General features: G+C 56.7%; 1 protein-coding gene across 2 annotated transcripts; it reads left to right on the plus strand.

Moving 5' to 3' along the window:
* Positions 1 to 3070: 3070 nt before the first annotated feature.
* Positions 3071 to 21214, plus strand: TRPM2 (transient receptor potential cation channel subfamily M member 2). 2 transcript variants are annotated; one of them, XM_064666820.1, is made up of 33 exons: positions 3071 to 3417; positions 4798 to 5064; positions 5393 to 5478; positions 5920 to 6088; positions 6571 to 6751; positions 7160 to 7326; positions 7808 to 7988; positions 8632 to 8693; positions 8873 to 9073; positions 9428 to 9530; positions 9736 to 9857; positions 10616 to 10966; positions 11364 to 11501; positions 12127 to 12256; positions 12507 to 12652; positions 12785 to 12897; positions 13027 to 13243; positions 13790 to 13908; positions 14214 to 14346; positions 14482 to 14653; positions 14872 to 15055; positions 15241 to 15419; positions 15548 to 15680; positions 15799 to 15886; positions 16446 to 16533; positions 16880 to 17031; positions 17537 to 17613; positions 17703 to 17804; positions 18067 to 18153; positions 18339 to 18444; positions 19012 to 19113; positions 19581 to 19697; positions 19909 to 21214. In XM_064666820.1, exons 2-33 carry the CDS (start codon positions 4870 to 4872, stop codon positions 20032 to 20034), a joined length of 4527 nt encoding a protein of 1508 aa, XP_064522890.1. In that variant the 5' UTR covers positions 3071 to 3417; positions 4798 to 4869; the 3' UTR covers positions 20035 to 21214. The 2 variants fall into 2 exon arrangements, with proteins under 2 accessions (XP_064522890.1, XP_064522891.1); XM_064666821.1 differs by having other exon boundaries at positions 13030 to 13243.
* The last annotated feature ends 431 nt before the right edge of the window (positions 21215 to 21645 follow it).

The following is a 21645-nucleotide window of genomic DNA, read 5'->3' on the forward strand; positions in this document are numbered from 1 at the left end:
CTTGAGGCCATCTCCAAGAGCTGTGCAGTGGCCATGTGTCCTGAAGGGTTCCAGGCCTGTCCTGCCACCCTGCTCCCTCCCCTCTGGCAGACTCGGTTTCTGGGGGAGCTCCCAGTGTTGGGGTTGAGCTGCTGCCCGTCCTTCCCTACCGCCTTGGCAGTCAGTCCTTCCCTGGGATAGGCTTCAAACTTAGGTGTTGAGAGCACTGGGGGCTGTTCCTGCCCCAGCCACGGCAGCCGAGCATTGGGTGAGGCTGCTCAGGCAGAGCATGGCCTTGGTGCCTTCTTCCCTGGAGGTGGATGCACAGATGGAAATCTCGTGGAGGAGCAGGTGGGAAAACACTGGCAAGCAGGAGGTGAGTTTTTAGTATTTCCCAGCAGCTCCCTCTGAGCAGCCCTCTCTGGAGGTCCCAGGCTACCTCTAATGGATCCCTTGGAAGGAGGCATTCTTCATGGGAACTCCTCAGAGAGAGAGGCACAAACAATATCTTTGGGGTGTGGGGGGAGGAGGCAGGAGAGACCCCCTTCCCCTGGCAGACCAGGGCACATGTCCTCCCTTGCCAGTTCATTGGAATGCCTTCCCACCTGAGGAGAGAGGCATCCTCCATGCTCAGCTGTGAGGTTCCTCCTTTGGAACACAGGACAGCCTCTGGCACCCACAGCCAAGACAGCACCACGATGGCTTCTGGAGGACTGAGCCCTAAGTTGGGTAACAGCTGAGAGAGACCTGGAGTGAGGGGCTGATCCCAGCGGAGCCTCCCCAGCACCGGCAGGAGGTTTGCTGCTCTTTGGCAGGAAAAAGCATTCTGGCTCACAAATTGAATGTGACCTGGGGCACAGGACGTGTGTGCAGGCACAGCCTCAGAGGGCAGGCAGAGTCCTCCCTATTCCCACTTCCATCCTCCCACTGTCGCAAATGGATATTAACTTGCTGGGAATTGCTCTCAGCCTTGCTGGTTTTTAGCTAGGCTTTTAGGAGGAGCAGTGGGAACCACCCCAGTGCTGGCTCCAGGCAAGTCCCGCTGGACCATGGTGGTTTTGGCATGTGCAGAAATGAAATAAAAGCCCTGGTCTCTGGAGAACCAGCCAGCAGAGAGCGGATGAGCGTTCCCATTAATGTGTCATTAGTGTGCAGCTCTGGCGTCGGCTCCTTTGGCACGCTTGGAGGCAATTACAACCAAACTGTAAAGTGTTGCACATGGATTTATTTACTGCCTTATTAGTGGCATCTGTTCTCCCAGCAAAGCAGCTCAGCTGTTTGCTCTTGTTTAGGGCAACCAGCATGGATGGTCTGTGCACACTCACATCCTTGGGCTGGAAAGTGTGCTAAAGGAGGTGACTGCAGCCTTGCCTTTGCATTTGGATCCTGCTTGTTGGTTTAATGCCTCGCCCCAGCTGAGCCCACTGCAGCCTGAAGGGGCACAGGGCTTCACCCCAAACCTGAAGGATGTGGATCTCCATTTTAGATCCAGCAGCATCTCTCTTCCCAGCTGTCTCCCAGCACTGCCCCATGATGTTTTACCATCATAAAATCACAGAATCATGGAATCTTTAAGGTTGGAAAAGCCCTCTAAGATCATCAACCCAGCACCACTACCGCGTTCACCACTAAACCATGTGCTCACATCCACACGTTTTTTTGAATACATCCAAGGATGGTGATTCCACCACTGCCCTGGGCAGCCTGTTACAATGCTTGACAAGCCTTTCAGTGAAGAAATTTTCCCTAATATCCAGCTTAAACCTCCTCTGGCACAACTTGAGGTTTCATCTCATCCTGTCCCTTGTTCCCTGGGAGAAGAGCCCAACCCCCATCTGGCTCCACGCTCTTGTTAGGGAGTTGTGGAGAATGAGAAGGTCCCCTCTGAGCCTCCTTTTCTTCAGGTTGAGCCCCCTCAGCTCCCTCAGACGCTTCTCATCAGGCTTGTGCTCCAGACCATTCCTCAGCTCCATAGCCCTTCTCTGGACACAACCATCTTCTCCAGCAAGAGCCATGGGGATGGCTGGGTGCTGTAGGACCCTCAGCTCGCTCTGAGCTGTAGTCTCCCAGGCTCCCAGTTGTGTCCCTGCCACTGAGCTGCAGCAGCCAAATCACTGCTGTAGCATCCACTGCCTTGGCTGCTGGCCTGACCCGGCTTTGCTGCTTAGCACATTTCCCAAGGAAGATGGATGCTGGCTTTGTTAAGTGAATCTTGTGGCAAATGCAAGTTAAGTGGCTGTAAATCCATTGGAGACTGGATTCATTTAGGGCACAGAGAGTAATGGGAGGAGGAGAGCATCTGGAATGGGGAGATGGGAAGCACCAGACAAAAGGCTTTTGTCACCTGTGGTGTCACATGAGGTTCCTCAATAAAAGTTCATGCCTGGCCCGTGCTGACCAAGGCATCAGGCTGGGATGCAAAGCATGGAATTACAAGGGTAAATATTTCTTCTTGGGCCCGAGATGTCCCAGCCAAATCAGGGCACCCAAATGTGGTTTTACATGGGGTTCTCACACCCCTCAAGCGCTCAAGTACAACACGACTTGACTGAGCACTGACACCCACACTACCAAATCTCCAATCACAGTAAAACTTGGCAAAGCTGCTCTGTTTCTGCAGCGTTCTGCTGCTTATCTATCGATCCAGGTGTCCCTGAGTCCCCCTGGCTGCAGTGACTGACCTGTGACACCGGACGATGCTGGGAGGGTCTCAAAGCCCTGTTGGAGGGGTGGGGTGTCCCAGGGATGTTCTTCATCCCTTGGGGACTGTGTTGAGCTTTGCAGAAGCAAAATTCTTCTCTCCAGGGCTGAGCTGTCCTTTCATTTGTTTTACCTCAGCACAAACAATACCGAAGTCTCCAGTAAAATTCACTGCCTCATTACATTGCAGTGGATCATTAATATATATATAGTGTGTATATATATATATATGCACACGCATACATAAAGTTAATACACTTTTGTAATATAAAGGCTGTTTGACAGTTAGGGAAGGGATTTTTCGCCACACTTGCCAAGCCTGCAACGCACCCGAGCCTCCATCAGCGCCGCCGCTCCTTTCCGGCAGCATCCATGTGCTGGGGTCCCAGCAGCCCCTGGGACCAGAGGGAGGCTCGGGATGGAGCGTCTCGCCCCGCGTGGAGCTGACGGCAGCGGGACTGCGGGTAGTGGGGAGCGTGACTCAGCCTCTCCAGCAAACTCGGGGCTTGCCTAGGCGCTGCAGCTCCTCGGCAGGGATCGCTTCCGCAGCCTGATTTGCTGGGAAGCTGCCAGCCGCCTGCCACCTCCTCCTCTCTGCAGGCAGCTCTGCCCTATTCTCCGCTCGTCGCCTGTGTCTCCAGTGACAAAATGACTCGCCGGAGGAGAGGGACGAGAGGCTGAATCCCTGTGGCGGGAGCGGAGGAGCCGGTGATGCGGCCGGAGGATGCTGCAGGGAAGGTACGGGCAGCCGCTCCGGTGGTGCCGGCGGAGGGGAGGGCGATGGGCAGGTTCACAGGCAGTTGTTCGGCTTTGCACCCCGTCCCGATGGGTGCTGAGACCACCCTGTGCGGCCGAGGGGTGACCTGATCCCCCAAGCTGGGGCGGCAGGCAGCGTGTGCTGCGGGAGAGACTCTGTCCTTGTCCCTGAGCTCCTAAGGACGTGTATTCCAGGTGTGAAGCCCAGTTGTCTCTCCCGAGGTGCCCATGAAGGACTCAGGGTGGGAGCCCTTCCTGCGTGGGCTTATGAGCTGCCTCTGTCCATGCCCCAAGCCCCCATCGCCCTGCCTGCTTTGGGGGGCCACAGGCAAGAATTAAGGGTGCATTTGACCTTATTTTGACAACTCTTTCTCAAGAAATCAGATCTGCTGCGGGCTGTGCTGATGCAGAAAGCCAGTCTGCCAAAATTTGCCTCCCAAGGTCAGTGGGGCTGTGTAGATCCCAAGGGGGAGGCTGATAAAAGGGCTTTCCCTTGCTGCTTCATGATTTTTCTTCACCACTCCTTGTTCCCACAAGGACTCCTCACCCTTGGGTGTGATTCAGAGTTTGGCTTGTAGAAAGGCAGCCAAAATCCTCGTTAAACCCCACAGCTTGGCCAGAGCATCACCTGAGCTTGATGCTTCCTCTGTTACCTAATCCCAGCTCCCCTGAGAGGACACCATGCCCCTTCGGGGGACACCATCCCCCTTTGCTCCAGCAGCTCTCCCATCTCAGCAAAGGGGGCTATGAGTGTTCAGTGGGGGCTCAGGAGTTTTGCAGCCCCCACCATGCAGGGAGCCAGTGTGCACCTCAGGGCTCTTGGGGCACCTTTGCAGGGGACACTGGACCCTGCACAGAGGAGCACCTGGTGTCTGCAGCCAGCGTGTGTCTATACAGGTTTTCCATGCAGGGCCACACTCGGGCTGCTCACACAAGAGACCTAGTTCCTGCTCTCCCTGCTGCCAGAAATATCCCAGCTGCCTGCAGCAGAGAGCAGGCAAGGAGAGCTGCAGGCTGGCGGGCTGAAGGTGGTGGGGGCAATTTGTGGACACCCCAGGGCAGCATGGTGCACACCAGGGCTGGTTCACCACCCATGTGGCCCCTGTGTCAGGATCGTGGTGAGGGGATGGCAGGTTTCCCAGGGAACAGTCTCCACCCAGGGAATGATGGATAGAGCTCCTTGGTGCTTTCAGTTCATGGGTATCCTACTTTGAAGGCCCCTTTGGACGGTGCTTGGAGCAACCTGGTCTAGCAGAAGGGTGTCCCTGCCCATGGCAGGTGAGGGTGGAACAAGATGAGCTTTAATGCCCCTTCCAACCCAAACCACTGCGTGATTCTCTGATTCTCTTCTGCTGCTCTCAGGATGGGGATGTTCAGGACCTCCCAGCCTAGGAACAGGAGAGAGGAGGCTGAGAAGCACAAGACACAGGAGCCATGTCCGTGCGTGGCCGGTGCGCCAAGGTGCTCCCCTCCGAGCTGAACAAGGTGTGCCCTGAGAGAGGAGATGACCCTGCCACACACCCCAGGAAGATGAGTGACTTTGAGGTGGTCCCCAACCTGCAGCAGAGCAGTAGCAGCGTCTCGAAGAGCAGGAGGAAGGCACATTTCCCCACTGGCAGCAATGAAAAGGCAAGTTCAGGAGGTAACAGAAGACGGGGTGATTGGGCACACACATGGGCATAATGAGTGCTCATTAACAAGAGCATTAATAACGGATCAGATTAGTTCTAGGGACAGACAGAAACCCCCCAAATATCTGAGGTACATGCTCAGCACTCATATCCCCTCTCCTGGGGGTACACGTGGCTTTGTCCTTGCAGACAGCGATGGAGCTTTCATCCTTCGCATCCAAGGAAGCACCCAGATGTGCTCCCACCACCTGGGTGTCTGGCTCCTGGCACAACTTCTGGCCCTTTCCAGGAACCCTGACCCCTTGCTGCTTTTCCTGCTCCCTCAGGAAAATCTCATCTCCTGGATTCCTGAAAACATCCGGAAGAAGGAGTGCACCTACTTTGTGGAAAGCTCCCAGACATCAGATTCTGGGTAAGTCAGACAGTCCCTCCTTCCCCTCCCCTGCCAGGAGAGCAGAAGCAGGTGTTGGAGACAAAGCTACAGCACCAGAAAATCCCACCTTTCTATCACAGGGATTCACAAATCCCTTTTTAACTGGTTCTTCACCCTGCTGTGTGTCACCACATGGCTGAGATTCTGTGTCCCAGACACCCTAACCCTTTCCAATGCTTTTGCAGGCAGTCACTTCAATCCTAAATATTTGTGTGCTAAATCTCTACAGGTGGAAATATCTATTCTTTTTTTTCCTAAGTTTCCCCCCAAACAACGCCTTTGTTTCTGCACGAGTTCTGAGCTGGAGGAGGGGCTGGGTGGGAGGTGTGGGTACCCATGGTGTTCCTCAGGAGAGCAGGAGGGCTGGGCTTGGGCCTTTCGAGTTTCAGCTGTTCTCGACAAAGTTGGTGTGTGTTTCAGGAGGATCGTGTGTGAGTGTGGCTACCTCAGGGAACAGCACCTGGACGATGGTGCCAAGCCTCCCATCTTCCTGGGGAAGGAATGGGACCCCAGCAGGCACATCCAGGAAATGCCAACGGATGCCTTCGGTGATATCCGATTCACGGGCCTGGGGCAGAAGACAGGGAAGGTGACTGGTTTGTCCCACCTGTGGTGCATGGGGAGCCAGTGTTTGGGCCTTGCCATGGTGGATGGCGTGGGAGTATTTCCCTCCTGAGTGAGAGGATATTAGAAAAGGGTGAGATTGCCCCAAGGGCAACACTGACCCAAGCAGAGGAGGGGGATGGGACAGGAACCCTCTTCCCTCTCAGTCTTAGTCCATGTCTGAAACCACAAGGCTGCTCTTCACACTGTGAGACCTGTGATTAAAGGAGTGGCTGTTCCCTGTCCTTGTCCTTAGATTTGTCTTGGGAGTGTTTGTTCACAGGGAAGCTAATGGGAACAGGGTCATGGACAAAGACCTGGAGCAGCAGCAACATGACTATGCTGGGAAATGGTGTTGGGAAGCCTCGTGCTCTTTGGTGGGAAGGGAGGGATTGTGGTGGAGGTGGCCTGTTACCCTGACCCCATTGTTTATACCCAAAATATGTATATGCTCCCTTTTTTTTGCAGTATGTGCGTGTCTCCTCGGACACCCCTCCACGGGTCATCTACCACCTCATGACACAGCACTGGGGCCTCGACGCACCCAACCTGCTCATCTCAGTCACCGGGGGAGCCAAAAACTTCATCATGAAGCCAAGGCTGAAGAACATCTTCCGGCAAGGGCTTGTCAAGGTGGCCCAGACAACAGGTAAGAGATCACAGAATCATAAAATCATGGAATCATAGAATAGTTTGGGTTGGAAGGGACCTTTAAAGGTGATCTGGATGCAGAGGGTCTCCCTGTGATGGTAGTGGGTGAGAGACATGTCACCTGGCCACGCCAGGTTCCCTGAGTTGGGCTGTTCCAGAGATGCTGAGCTGGTCCAGGAGACCTGTAGGTCCCTGCCTGGACCACCTCCACCAAGGATGTTGTTCCTACTCAGTCACTGCAGGCAAGCTCAGAGGGAGCTGGACTGAGAGAGGTGCTGAAGAAGGCATCTCCTGTGCTGCCAGGGCAGGGATGGAGCATCCCTGAGGACCTGCAGGAATAAGGGGGATGCTTGGAGATTGCTGTGAGCAGAACCTCTCCCTTTCCATGCCTTTCTGTGACCCCCAGGAGCCTGGATCATTACAGGGGGGTCCCATGCTGGTGTGATGAAACAGGTGGGAGAGGCAGTGAGAGACTTCATCCTGAGCTGCAGCCACAAGGAGGGCGAGATTGTCACCATTGGCATTGCCACTTGGGGGACCGTGTACAACCGGGAGAGCCTCGTCTGCCCCATGGTGAGCCGGGCAGAGCCAAAGGGGGGATTGCTTTGCCTACATCTCGGCTGCCGGGGCAGTCCTGCCAACAGCTGTGGTGGGAACAGCTGCTTCTAGATGTCACTGTGGCTGCCAGTCCCAGTACAACCCAGCTGCACCAGAAGGAGTGCACCAGGTCATAGAATGGAATGGTTTGGGTTTGAAAGCCCCTTAGAGATCATCCAGTTCCAAGGATGCCACGGGCAGGGACACCTTCCACAAGACCAGGGTGCTCCAAGCCCCATCCAACCTGGCCTTGAATACTTCCAGGGTCATGGGCTGATATTTGCTTGTGGGTGTGAGGGTATGTGGGGCAAGGCTGATGTGAGCGCTGGGGAGGGGGGCAAGGGACGGCTGTTTGTCCAGACTGTCTCCACATGCTGGCCCCACATGCTGGTTACTTTGGCTATCAGGTGCTCCTGTGCCAGGCTTCTCCCAGAGTGTCTCCTCCTGCACCTTACAGGGTGGCTTTCCTGCTGAGTACGTGCTGGATGAGGAGAACCAAGGCAGCCTGTCGTGCCTGGACAGCAACCACTCCCACTTCATCCTGGTGGATGATGGGACCCATGGGAGGTACGGGGTGGAAATCCCCCTGAGGACCAAGCTGGAGAAGTTCATTTCGGAGCAGACCAAGGTGAAAGGAGGTAACAGTGACACAGAGCCTGGCCTGAGGCAGGGATGGGCCATTCCCTGGTGAGGGTGTCCATCCTGGGCTCCAGTGAGTGGCTGTGGCATCCCTGGAGGATCTGGGCAAGCAACCTGAGAGGATTGCCATGATAAATGTAGAACCTGCTTCCTCAGTGACATAGATCAAAGACCCTTTCTCTACCAGCTGATTGACTTACGGGGTCACCAAAGATGTCCCCAAACCTTGTGTTGCTGAGCTGATCAGGGAGAGTCATTTCTCCCAAAGGGCCAGGCTTCCAAGGAGCTTTCCAGGTGGCATCTTCTTGCTGTGCAGATGATTTTCTGTTCTAACACATGCACATGCATACAACAGCAAGCATGAATCATGGAATCAAAGAATATCCTGAGTTGGAAGGGACCCATAAGGATCCTTGAGTCCAACTCCTGGCCCTGTACAGGACACCCCCAAAAATCAGACACCACGTGTCTGATCTGACATGCCAGACAAGCACCTGCTGTGATTTTTCCCTGCCTCTCCTGAAGCCTGACATGTCAGGGACAATGCTCCCACTTTGCCTTTCCCAACCCACCACTCAGAGGGGACCACATGAGGGGGATCTGCCCTATGGGGAGGTGACCCTGGATTTTGCTTCCCTGCAGGTGTTGCCATCAAGATCCCCATCGTGTGTGTGGTTCTGGAAGGAGGCCCCGGGACTCTCGATGTAAGGAACTGCTTCTGCCCAGCTGAGGATGGGGCAGGTGGTGGGGGCAGCTCCTTCCCGGGGTGCTGGTCTCGGTGTCGGAGCGAGCGCGGTGCCACCCTGACATGAGTGTTGGGAGCAGCAGAAGGGTCTGCTGGTGTCCGGGTGGGATCAGGACCAGCCTCCCCACCCTGTTGCAGACCATCTACAACGCCATCACCAATGGGACGCCCTGTGTGATCGTGGAAGGGTCTGGCCGCGTGGCCGATGTCATCGCACAGGTGGCCAACCTGCCCGTGTCCAAGATAACCATCGCCCTGATCCAGCAGAAGCTGAGTGTGCTCTTCCACGACACCTATGAGCTCTTCACTGAGGGCAAGCTGGTGGAGTGGACCAAGAAGGTGAGCCCCTTGCAGGCTCCTCTGAGCTTGTGGAGACCAAAGGGGTCCCCAGGGGCCCTAGCCCATGAGCAGAAAGGCTCCCAGCAGGAAATTAAAGCTCATCTGCCCCCAGCCGTCCTCATCATTGTCCTGGTGAGCACCCTGTGGCCTCGAGCTCTGCTCCTCTGCTGTCTGCTCCCTTTGGGCAGAGAGGAGTGTTTGGGATCAACCACAGCCAGGCTGCGGGCCACAGCACAGGGGTTCTGCAGGCAACCCGAGTGGAGTGAGGAATTGCCCTGCACAGGGCAGGGAGCTGTGGGAAGCAGCAGAGAGGAGATGCTGCTGCTGATATCTTACCCACGGCTCTTCCTGTAGATCCAAGACATAGTGCGGAGCCGGCAGCTCCTGACCATCTTCAGAGAGGGCAAATATGGCCAGCAGGATGTGGATGTGGCCATCCTCCAGGCCCTCTTCAAAGGTGAGGGGTGAGGGGCTGCTTAGGAGGATGGGGCAAGGTGAACAGGTTGGGGGTCAAGTCACCTCCTGCAGCTGCCTGACTTACAGGATCACCAAAGCGGTCCCCAAACCTTGTGATGCTGAGCTGATTGGGAAGAGATGTTTATAACAAAGGGCCACACCTCCAAGGTTGATCCTGTGTTCTAACATATGCACTTTGCATGCAGCATCCCGAAACCAGGACCACTTTGGTCGTGAGAACTGGGATCACCAGCTGAAGTTAGCTGTGGCCTGGAACAGGGTGGACATTGCCCGGAGTGAGATCTTCACAGATGACCATGACTGGAAAGTAAGGCAGTATCTGTGATGCTTGTCTGGTCAGGCTTAACAGCTTGTCAGGACTGTACATATGGAGGACACTTCTCACCTCAGCTGTGCTTGGGGAGAGTTTTAGAGCTCCCACTGCATTGCCAAGGGCTCTTAATATCTCTTGTTCTTCAAAAGTGCTCCCAAGCAGAGGTCAAAGCTGAGCAGGTTTATCCGTCCTTTCTGATGGATCTGTGGGACTTGGAAGGGATTTTCCAATTTTGGTCACCAGTTTGGGTTCCCCCAGGTCATGTACCTTTGGTGGGACTGGGAAGAACTGGAGGGAACTAGGAGTCCAAAAATGAAATATGTGGGGGTATATGCCCCATCCCTGGAAGTATTCAAGGCCAGGCTGGATGGGGCTTGGAGCAACCTGGGATAGTGGAAGGTGTCCCTGCCCATGGGAGGGGGTTGGAACAAGATAGGCTTTAAGATCCCTTCCAAACCAAGTAATTCTGTTGATTGTATGATATTCATGAACTTGGGAAAGCTGTTCTCTGCTCTATCCATCCCTCCACCTGGCAGCCAAGCGAGCAGAGGGCTCCACTGCCAGAGAAGCGAGTGTACTAATCCACCAGTGTGTCTCTGGAGATGTCCCACAAGTCCTAGTACTTCTCAGATGCTCTTTCACATCCAGAAACTCCTTGTGCACTCAGGGATAAAATCTTCCCTGAGTGAGGAGCCTGGTGGGGTTCTGCTCTGAGACCATGGAGCCTCTCACCTCTGCCTCTGGCCTGCCAGCCCACAGATCTCCACCCCGTGATGGCAGCTGCCCTGATTTCCAACAAGCCAGAGTTTGTGAAGTTGTTCCTGGAGCAGGGAGTGCGTCTCAAGGATTTTGTCACCTGGGACACCCTGGTTTACCTGTATGACAACCTGGCACCATCCTGCCTGTTCCACAGCAAGCTGCAGAAGGTGCTGCTGGAGGAGAGAGAGCACACGGCCGGCTCCAAAATGCCAAGGCTCCAGCTGCACCACGTCTCCCAGGTGCTGCGGGAGCTGCTGGGCTGCTCCACACAGCCTCTGTACCCCAAGCCCAAGCACACGGAGCGTCCCCGGCTCTCCATCCCCGTCCCGCACATCAAGCTCAACGTACGCATCTCCAGGTTACCTGGTGGCAGGGGTGCAGTGGGGAGGGGACACCAGCTCAGGGAGCCGTCCTGGAGGTTGCAGCTGGGTCTCTGTCCTCTTTGTCTGCTCAATAATCCTACTGAAAAACCCTTAAAGCCCTGCCCGAGTCATCCGCCCTGCATTCCAGGGGCAACTCTCACCCTCCTACACCTGCAGCACCATGTGGCTGCATGACTGGTGGGCAGGACCCAGTTGGGTGGGTACACAGCTCCACCTGATCCCGGCATTTCCAAGATAAGTCCAGTCTTGGCCACCCCTCTATCTGGGCGAAGTCCCTTCCATGGGTGGTGGACACAGTACCCAGGGTTTGGGTGGCTCTGTGCTGAGGGAACAGGTCTGACCATCACACACCTTGCAGGTTCAGGGGTCGAGCCTCCGGTCCCTCTACAAGCGCTCTGCCGGCCGAGTCACCTTCACCATGGACCCTGTCCGAGACCTGCTCATCTGGGCTGTGGTCCAGAACCGCAGGGAGCTGGCAGAAATCATCTGGGCCCAGGTATCACAGCCTAGAGCTGGTGGTCATGGCTGAGGGGCTCAGGTGAGGCCAAACCTTCCAGCCCCAAGGGCAACAGTGGCACCTGCTGGGATTTGGGATAGCAGGCAAGCTGTCCCAAGCCTGACCTCAGCCAAAGGGAAGACAGCCTGAGGGGACTTGGTGTCCATCCCCAGCTACACCATGAGGCCAGATCCCTTCCCTTCCTGGCCAAAATGGGAAGAGGGGATGCTCTGAGCCAGAAGTGGGCTAGTCCTTGCACAGGCTGAGAGAGGGCTGAGCACACAGGGGCACGGCAGCTGGGTTGGAGAAGGCTTCCACCCATAAACAGCACCCCAAGACAAGAGGCAGTGTGGCTGGTGGCATGGTGAGCATGCTGAGGAGTCACTCCATCCCATCACCTAATGCATCCCATGAGGAGGGCAGGGTTGTCCCTGTATTCCCTGTGGCAGTGGGTTACCCAGAGAGGAGCCCAGCTGAGCTATTGTCACGGCAAGCTGTCCATCCTGAGTGCCAGTCTGCTTGGGATACCCGCCTTCCCTCCTGTGGGAGTTGGGGAGGGCTCAGCAGGACTGATGGAACTTGACAGACAGAGGGTCCACGCTCTCCTTGTCCTCTTCTGTCTCAGAGCCAGGACTGCATGGCAGCTGCACTCGCCTGCAGCAAGATCCTGAAGGAGCTGGCCAAGGAGGAGGAGGACACAGACACCACCGATGACATGCTGGCCCTGGCTGAGCAGTTCGAGCACAAGGCGATTGGTGAGCAGGAGGGCACCCCACAGGGCTGGCAAGCTTTGCCCAGGAGATGTCTGGGGGTGATGGGGGGAGCCAAATGGGGGTCCTGTCATCATATTCGAGGTCATGATGCTCCAAGGGCTGTGCCAGGTGGTGGTGGGAGCGCAGGGAGTACCACTGTGAGGTGCAATGTCCTGATCCTGCTGCAAAGGGTGACTCTGTGGGTGCCTTGTCCCGGAACTCAGCCCCATCTCCCTGGTACCTGCCCGTGCAGGCGTGTTCACAGACTGCTACCGTAAGGATGAAGAGAGAGCCCAGAAGCTTCTCACCCGTGTCTCTGAAGCCTGGGGGAAGACAACCTGTCTGCAACTGGCATTGGAGGCCAAGAACATGAATTTTGTGTCCCACGGGGGTGTCCAGGTGGGTTCCCAGCAGCCATGCTGGGAGGGGACGTGTCCAAGTGTCCCCAAGATCCAGGATTCTCTGCAGGCAGCGGTGGGGCTCTGCCCTTCATCCCCTGTAACCAGCACTCCTCTTCCTCCCTCCTCACAGGCCTTTCTCACCAAGGTCTGGTGGGGGAAGCTGTGTGTGGACAACGGGCTTTGGCGGGTGATCACATGCATGCTGTTCTTCCCCCTGCTCTACACCAACCTCATCACCTTCAGGTACTTCTGGCAGCTGGGGCACGCATGCACGGAGACAGGGATTTCCTCCAGCCTCACTCTGTGGCTGGCTGGAGGAAGCTGCCGTGGAATCTCGCTGGGCAGCTGAGCCCACACCCGCCCTGCTCCCAGCAGGGAGAAGAGGCTGCAGCCCATGGGCTGCCTGACACGCCTCCGAGCCTTCTTCACAGCGCCCGTCGTCATCTTCCTCATGAACATCCTCTCTTACTTCACCTTCCTCCTGCTCTTCGCGTACGTCCTGATGGTTGACTTCCAGCCGACGCCGTCCTGGCGGGAATACCTCATCTACTTCTGGCTCTTCTCCCTGGTGTGCGAGGAGACCCGCCAGGTGCGGGGCAGGCAGAGCCAGGGCTGGGAGGTGGCAGAGGAGGAGAGACACCCCTCTGGGGGCTCCTGGGACGTCCTGAGCAGCTCACGTTCCCATGCTGCTTCTCACCTCACCATCCATTCGGAGAGGTCCCCCCAGCACATGGAACCACCAGATCCCCCCATCTCTGAGGCTGGAGAATCTCCTTGGCTGCACCTGACCTAGCCATGTGCACATGCAGAAGAACATGGGGGTTTTGGGAACGTCAGGAGATGGAGGACTCACCTCCTTCCTTGGGTGAATTCCCTGCAGCATCTCCACGCTTTGCTTGATATTTGAGGTTTCTTCAGTTTTTGCTTCAATGCCTCAGTGCCTTTCTCCCCCAGCCTGAAGACCCCCATGTCCCAGGTGTCCCCATGCTCCTTCCATGCCTGCATAGAAAAGGCCATAGGCTTAGGTTACCTTTGGGTCAGCAAGAGTGTCCAGTGATGGCCAGCTGATCTCTGTGATCCCTCCCCTCTGTGAGGCACATGAATATCTTACACCCAACTCTTCTCTTCCCAACAGCTGCTGTATGATCCAGATGGGCTTGGGCTTGTGAAAATGGCTTCCCTGTACATCAAGGACTTCTGGAATAAGTTGGATATCTGCGCCATCCTAGTCTTTATCGCAGGGCTGACTTGCAGGTAAGCTGCAGGGCTCGATAGTATTTTCATAGAATCATGGAATCACAGAGTGGTTTGAGTTGGAAGAGGCCTTAGAGCCCATCTTGTTCCAACCCCCTGCCACAGCAGGGACACCTTCCACTAGCCCAGGTTGCTCCAAGCCCTGTCCGACCTGGCCTTGAACATTTCCAGGGATGGGGCAGCCAAAGCTTCTCTGGGCAACCTGTGCCAGGGCCTCACCACCCTCACAGTAATTCCAACCTAAATGATTCTATATGATTCATTGGTGGCACTGAGGTGTTTCCTTCCTTCTCTTCTGTGCCCAGGCTGATCCCATCGACATTATATCCCGGGCGTATCATACTGTCCTTGGCTTTCATCATTTTCTGCCTGCGCCTGATGCACATTTTCACAGTCAGTAAAACGCTGGGGCCCAAGATCATAATTGTGAAGCGCATGGTGAGAGCTCCCCTTCAACCCTGCCAGGGTGATGCTGGACCATCCTGCTAGAGCAGCCGGATGTGCCACCCGTTATCCCCTCCTGGAGAGGAGTTTGCTCCAGGACACAGTTATCCTTGCCCTCTGTCTTTGCAGATGAAGGATGTCTTCTTCTTCCTCTTCCTGCTGGCAGTGTGGGTGGTGTCCTTTGGGGTGGCCAAGCAGGCTATCCTGATCCACAACGAGGAGCGTGTGGAGTGGCTTTTCCGTGGCGTGGTTTACCACTCTTACCTGACCATCTTTGGGCAGATTCCTTCCTACATCGATGGTAAGGGACTCCAGCCTGTGACAGCACATGGCACGAGCAGGGTGGCTGTGACAAGGCCAATGTACCAAAATCATGCCGTGTTGGCCCATGGAATTCCCAACAGGTGGCAGTGAGCAGAGCACCTGGGATGTGGCAGATGGAGGTCAAATCCCTGCCTGGTGCTCCCTGAGACACCCTGAGGTTTGGTCGCCACAGAGTCATGTTGTGCCCTCCCACAGGGGTCAACTTCAACATCGACCAGTGCAGCCCCAACGGGACCGACCCCTACAAGCCCAAGTGCCCAGAGACAAACGCAGACAACAAGAAGCCCATCTTCCCAGAGTGGCTGACGGTCATCTTGCTGTGCCTGTACCTGCTCTTCACCAACATCCTCCTCCTCAATCTCCTTATTGCCATGTTCAAGTGAGTCTGAGGGGTTAGAGATCTGGTGGAAGTAGCGGGATCCCGCTTGGGGGGTTATGGATGTGATGGAAGTAGCAGTTGTGGGTCAGGGCTGATCAGGGAGATGGGTAGGAGCTGGGACACCATTCAGACATGATGTGCCCCCTCACCCCCCTGGCACGGCTGACACCTGGGCTCTGCCCCAGCTACACCTTCCAGCAGGTCCAGGAGCACACGGACCAGATCTGGAAGTTCCAGCGGCACGACCTGATTGAGGAGTACCACGGCCGCCCGCCCGCGCCCCCTCCCCTCATCCTGCTCAACCACCTGCAGCTCCTGGTCCGGCGGGGCTTGCTCCGCCGGCCGGCCACGCACCACAAACTCAGTGAGGACCAGCCTCCCTCTCCTGCCCTTGCCCCCTCCTCAGGGCACGAGGCTGGGCACCTGGGCTGTGGTCCTGGGCTTTGAGATGCCCAGAGATCTGACAGCACTGCCATCCCCTTCTTCTGGCAGAGGAGAAGCTGGAGAAGAATGAGGAAGCTGCCCTCCTCTCATGGGAGATGTTCTTGAAGGAGAACTACCTGCAGCACCAGCAGTGCCAGGAGAAAGAGAACACAGAGCAGATGATCCGGGACATTGCACAGAGGTACTGTCACTCCTGAGACAGGGAGTTCCTTCCATCCTTCGGCGCCCTGAGCAGGGAGCAGTTGGGATCAGTGCAGGAGTGGCTGCTGAGGGGGTTGCAATCTGCACTGTCCCTCCAGGGTTGATGTACTGGCAGAGCTGCTGGACTTGGACCGGGTGAAGAGGACGGGGGTGGTGGAGCAGAGACTGGGCTCTCTGGAAGACCAGGTGAGGCAAAAACAGAGCAACTACCCAAGAAAGGTAATATTTTCCAGGGGCCGAGTCAACTGAACAGAGCACAAAATCTGCCTGAATCAGTACCCCTTCAGACAGTTTGAGTTTCATTGCCATTAGCATCCAAGTGGAAAAGGTATTTGAGGAGTGTTCTGTTTGACTCCAAAGTGGGAAGTGGTGGGATGAGCCACTGCCTCCACTGGTCACCAAAGAGTTAGAGCTGACCCAGCTCTTCTCCTTGGCCTAAGAGGACCCTCCAGACCTCTTGGAGATGGGGACTCTGTGAAGCCATCCCCACCCCTGACAGTGGGGTGGCCAGGGAGCCGACCCAGCCCTGGCACCTCCTGTTTCCACTTCCATTTCCACGTGCTTTGTAAAAATGTTTCCCTGGAGATGGTTTTCCAAGGCAAACATCAGGACACAGCCAGGATCGCTGCTGCCCATGGGGACTGGCAGCCAGTGCCAAGGGCAGCAGTGCCACCTGCCAGGGCTGGATCCTGTGCTACTCAGGGGTAGGGGGACCTGGGGGGTGACCCTCTGCTGTCCCCCACAGGTGCACCAGAGTGCCCAGGCCCTGAGGTGGATGATGCAGGCACTGCGGGGCAATGGCTTCAGCTCAGGGGAGGACCTGCCAGCCGTGGGTAAGCGGAGCACAACTCAACCCCAGCAGCACCAGGGAAGCCCAGGGCCCCAGACCAGGGCTGAGCAGCCCCTTGCACCTCTCTGTTCAACATCAAGGCAGAGATTCCTTTGGTCTTGGGAGGTTTGGTGGCTCCATGAGGCCATCCAGCCCTTCCTGTGGCCATTTCCGCCCTCCCTGAGGTTTCCTCCAGGACCTGTTGGAAGGGAAGCCAGGGTCCAGGTCCCCAGGGGATGTCAGCATCCCCGTGGAGAGACCCAGCCAGCCCCCTCGGCAGAGCCCTGGTCTGCAGTACTGGACTCAGTGTCCTGCTCTGTGGGACCCTGCTGTCTGTGTCTGTCTCACAGGCTCCTCTAGAGCCTTGGACTTCAAGGAGGCTGACCTGGAGGGGAAAGCTGAGGAGAGACGGCCCCCATACCATGTGCTTGCCCGAAACCTCCTGTACCCAGGCTCTCACACCCTCCGCTTCCCTGTGCCAGATGAGAAGGTGCCCTGGGAGGTAAGATCTGTGACCCCAGGCAGTTGGGCTGGGAGGAGGGGGCATGGGGCAGACCCTGGCAGTGGTGGGAGGAGGAATAGACCCATCATTGCACTTGGGAGCTGCTGTTCTTCCAAGCCCTGAGACAAGTGTCTTCCTGGAGCGGCTGCACTGAGGTTCTCCCAGAGACAAGGGCATAGTTGCTGCTGGGATCTGCAGTGGTACGGATGCCTGGGGATGCTTGGCTGGAGACAGAGGGTACAATCACCTGCCTCTGCACTTCCTGAAGCAGGGCTGGCTCAAGGTCAGGGACAGGATCCAGCACTGACTTCCATGGGGGCATGATCCCATCAGCCGAGACCCTGAGCTCAGCCCCCAGCAGAGCCAGGAGCATCACTTGGGCAGTGATGCTAGAAGCTGTGCAGAGCAATACACTGGGGCATAAGGTGTCCCTGGACATCCCAGTCCCTGCCTGCCACCAGAGCAGAGATGCGAGGGAGTCCTGACACAGCCACGTGCTCCGCAGGTGGACTTCCCGCTCTATGACCCCCCTGCCTACTCGGCTGACCACAAAGACATGGCTGTGCAGGACCCCTTCAGCCTGTGAGTGCTCCCCCACGGCTCCCCTCTCCTCTACCCCTTTCCTGGGTGGCACAGCCAGCCCTCCCTACCGGGCTGCCTCCCACCCCCAGCTCCTTGGAGTCTCTCCTGAAGATCAACTACAACACCATGGATGGGCTGATCGACCGGCAGAGCTTCCACGGGCTCTACGCCGTGCGGGACGGGCTGCCACTGTGAGTGCAGCCACCACAGGGAGCTGGGAGCTGGGCTGGGAGGCAAGCACCAGGAGACAGAGTCCAGGGGCACCTGAGCCCATCCCGCTTTCCTATGGCTAACGGTGCGGCAGGGATAATGGCATGCATCATGCTCAGGGCTCATCCCCAAAAACCCACCACAGCACCCCAAAAGAGGTGGGGTGCAGTGGTAGGAAAGTGCTATAGGGGTGCACAGAGGGATTGTGGCACCATCCCAACCCCCTCACTCTCACTCTGACAGGAACCCCATGGGCAGGACGGGGCTGCGAGGCCGTGGGAGGCTGCACTGCTTTGGGCCCAACCATGCCCTGCACCCTGTCGTGACCCGGTGAGTGTGTGGGGACATGAAGGTGTCCTGCTCCAGCACGGGGCTGGGCATGTGGGATGGAAAAGGGGGCATGGAAGCACCTTGGAGAGACTGGGACCTGGCCAAACCCAGTTCTGCCAATACGACCACTGCTGGGAGGAGGGGAGCCAAGTGCAGCTGCAGCATGACAGGGGCCTCTCTCACAGCTGGAGGAGGAATTTGGATGGGTCCATTATAAGGAAGAGTCTGAAGAAGATGCTGGAAGTGCTGGTAGCCCAGTACCCACTGTCAGATGTCTGGGCTCTGCCTGGGGTAAGACCTGAGGAAAAACAGTTGGTGCAGAAGATGGAGATGGGAGCAGTGGATGGATGGATGGATGGATGGATGGATGGATGGATGGATGGATGGATGGATGGATGGATGGATGGATGGATGTCCCACAGAAAAGGGGGAATGACAGGTACATGTTGTGGCCTTGGCTGAGGAGGTACCTCTGCCCCTCCTGCAGAGCATCTGCATGCCAGGGCTGCTGGGTGAGCAATGGTCCCATTACAAACACCCACACACCTGAGCCCCCGTCTCCTGCCTCTCCCTCCTCCTCCTCCTCCACAGCTTCAGTTCTCACATGTCCTTCATTGGGAGCATGTTAAGCCATTGGCAAAGCATCCTTTCACAGACATTGCACCAGGCACATTCAGACATCTGCCTGGGCAGAGCTGAGGACTTCAGGCGGGAGAGGGAGGAAAGGAGGCACCACGAGAGCTTGTGGCATCATCTGCAGTGGTGGCTGGCAACTGTCTGATGGCCAAGCTGGTGGCAGGGAGGGAGGCTGGGCTGTGCTGATGGCAGGCCATATGGCTGACATCTCCTTTGGCACAGGGGTCACTGGAGCCGGGGGAGACACTGCCACTGAAGCTCAAGTGGATCCTCCGCCGAGAGTTCTGGCCCCAGTTCCAGAACTTGCTGAAACAAGGCACTGAGGTGGGGGGCACACGGGTATCCCGGTGGTATTGGGTGACGTGAGTGTCCCACTGGGATGGGGGCATGCAGGCATCACCCCAGGCAGTAGAGGCACATGGGGACATCTCCACAGTACAGAGACATGTGTCCATCATGGTGTCACAGGGCCACATGGGCACCCCAGGGTACAGGGGCCACTGGTGGTCACTGCTTTCACCAGGGAGGAATGGCTGGAGGAGGTGGAGACATGCAATAATGCATGTGTGGGGGTCTGGAGCAGCCCAGAGAGCAGGGGAGTGGCTGCCCACTCCAGTGTCTGTGCCTGCTGCAGTCGCTCTCCATGGCTCCAGTTGCAGTGGGAATGGGGTGCTGGTCTCCAGTGGGGCAGAGGAGCTGCAGGGCAATACCCCACCACCCCCAGGGCCTCTGGTGCCCTCAGAGATGTGGTGGGGGCTCTGCTGATGTGGCAGCTCTGTCACCGAGCACAGGTACACAGGGGGTACCTCGATGACCCCCGCAACACGGACAATGCCTGGGTCGAGACGGTCGCTGTCAGTGTCCACTTCGACAACCAGAACGACGTGGAGATGAAGCGGCTGAATTCGGTACGGGGCTGTCACCCCATGGCTCCCTGACCCACCTCTCAGCAGGAGTGGGATTCTCCAGCTGCACGGAGTGGGGGAATAACATGGGGATGAACATGGGGTGCCACTCCAATGTGTGCCCCAAAAAGAAAGGGCAGGAGGTTGGGGACTAGAAGTGTGGCTGGCATGGCCCCTCACCAGCAGCACATCTATGATGTCTGTCCCCTTCCAGTTCCTTCAGGGTTGCGACCCGGAGCTGTGCATCCGCTGGCAGGTGCTGGATAAGAGGATCCCCCTGCATGCCAACCACAAGGAGCTCCTACACAAGGTCTCAACCCTCCTTGGTGCTTACTACTGAGGCCTCAAGCACAGGCCAGGGCTCCTGCTGCCCCAGAGCAGGTTCTGGCTGGGACCTGCAGCTCCACCCCAGTTCACCTGTGAGACCATGGAAGCTGCTGGAGATGAGGTACTTTGGGTGCTTCTGTGAGTGTACATTGCAGGTCTCTGGGAGGAAAAGTGTCCCCTCCTTGGGGGCAGGGGCTGCCTAGACAGTGCATCCCAGTCACCTGAGCGACCAAGCTCAGCCCCAGTTTGTGTCTTGGTGCTTCCACACTAGCCCACAGCACTAGCCCAGAGCTTGGGCCATGCAGAGCCACAGAGCTGTTCCTGCAAGGTGATCCCTCCCTCAGCTCCAACCTGCTCTTGGCTTCGGGGTGGGCACTGAGGGCTCACCAGCCCCAGCTACTCCACAAGGATATCCATCTCTGCTCCCTGCTCCTGCTCTGAGCCCTGGCAGCCCCTGTGCCACAGATCCCAAAGGATTGCTCTGGAGAAGGCTTGGAGTCACCCCTGTGGCAGCTGTCTCCATATCTTTGGTTGTCTCAGACCCAACAACATGGTCCTGAGCTGTGACCCAGCACTTCCAAAGGTGTGAGCAGCTCTTGCTTATATATCTATGGTTTCATAGCTCTGCACAGGGCCACCTGCCATGCCCCACACTGATATGTAATCCTGTGTGTGTATGCTGAGCTCCAGCTTGTCGCTGAACTCCCTCCCTCTGTCTGAGCCAAGGCACCAGCTAAATGTCACCTGCCTGTCCCCATCCCCTGGTGCACGTGGATGGAAAGGGGCAGCTTGCTGGGACCAGGTGATCCATGCTCTATGGTCCCTTGAGCAGGAAGGGACAGGAGAGGGGACAGGAGTGTGTCAATCCCAGATATCCCTGCTTTTAAGGGGTCTTTCACTCACATTTTCTGTTGCCCGCCATGGGGAGAACTAGGCACAGTGAAGACATTTTTTGGTCACCCAGAAGAGCCCCACAGTAGCAGGTTATGCTTGGGACTGCTCAGGGTGGGATTTCAGTTCCCCCACCCTCTCCTGATGGATCAGACACTGACCAGCCTGGGCTATTCATCCCACACTGGTGGCCACCACAGCACAAAGGCAGTTTCACCAGTGACGCACTGGGGCTTGGCGAGGAGAGGGGGCTCATTTTGGCAATGTATTCAACCCAGCTCAATAAACCATGTATTAAATAACTACAGGCTGGTGGTCTCTTATGCTGTTTAAACAGGGGCCATGCTTGGAGCACGCTTCCAGGATGAGCCCAGTTTGAATGTTCTCACCCCAATCTTGTTGCACAAACTCACTTTGCTTGTGAGTTTCATTCACCCCCAATGATGGCTGAATCACAGAGTGCTTTGGGTTGGGAAGGACCTTAAAGACCATCTCTTTCCAACCCCCTGCCATGGGCAGGAACACCTTCTACTAGACATGGGTGTTTGAGATAATTTGACCTCTTTGGAGTCGATATGGGAGATGTGCTCCGAGGTGTTGGCACGGCACCTTCTCCCATTTCTCATGGACTGTTTGATATCTGCTCCTGGTCTCCCATTGCTGAGAGGTCAGGAGACCATCTGCTGACAGCCCACACGGGTGCAGGGAGGTCCAGCCTGGAGGCATGGCCAGG

This window comes from Pseudopipra pipra, chromosome 10 (genome assembly GCF_036250125.1).
Source record: "Pseudopipra pipra isolate bDixPip1 chromosome 10, bDixPip1.hap1, whole genome shotgun sequence".
In the NCBI taxonomy this organism is placed as follows: domain Eukaryota; kingdom Metazoa; phylum Chordata; class Aves; order Passeriformes; family Pipridae; genus Pseudopipra; species Pseudopipra pipra.

What these genes read in the sequence shown, in the direction of transcription:
- TRPM2 (XM_064666820.1), top strand. Translation starts at nt 4,870, where the DNA reads ATGTCCGTGCGTGGCCGGTGCGCCAAGGTGCTCCCCTCCGAGCTGAAC. An exon ending in AGAGCCTCGTCTGCCCCATG is followed by an intron (nt 7,327 to 7,807) that starts GTGAGCCGGGCA and finishes TGCACCTTACAG; the next exon opens with GGTGGCTTTCCTGCTGAGTA. An exon ending in TGGTGGAGTGGACCAAGAAG is followed by an intron (nt 9,074 to 9,427) that starts GTGAGCCCCTTG and finishes CTCTTCCTGTAG; the next exon opens with ATCCAAGACATAGTGCGGAG.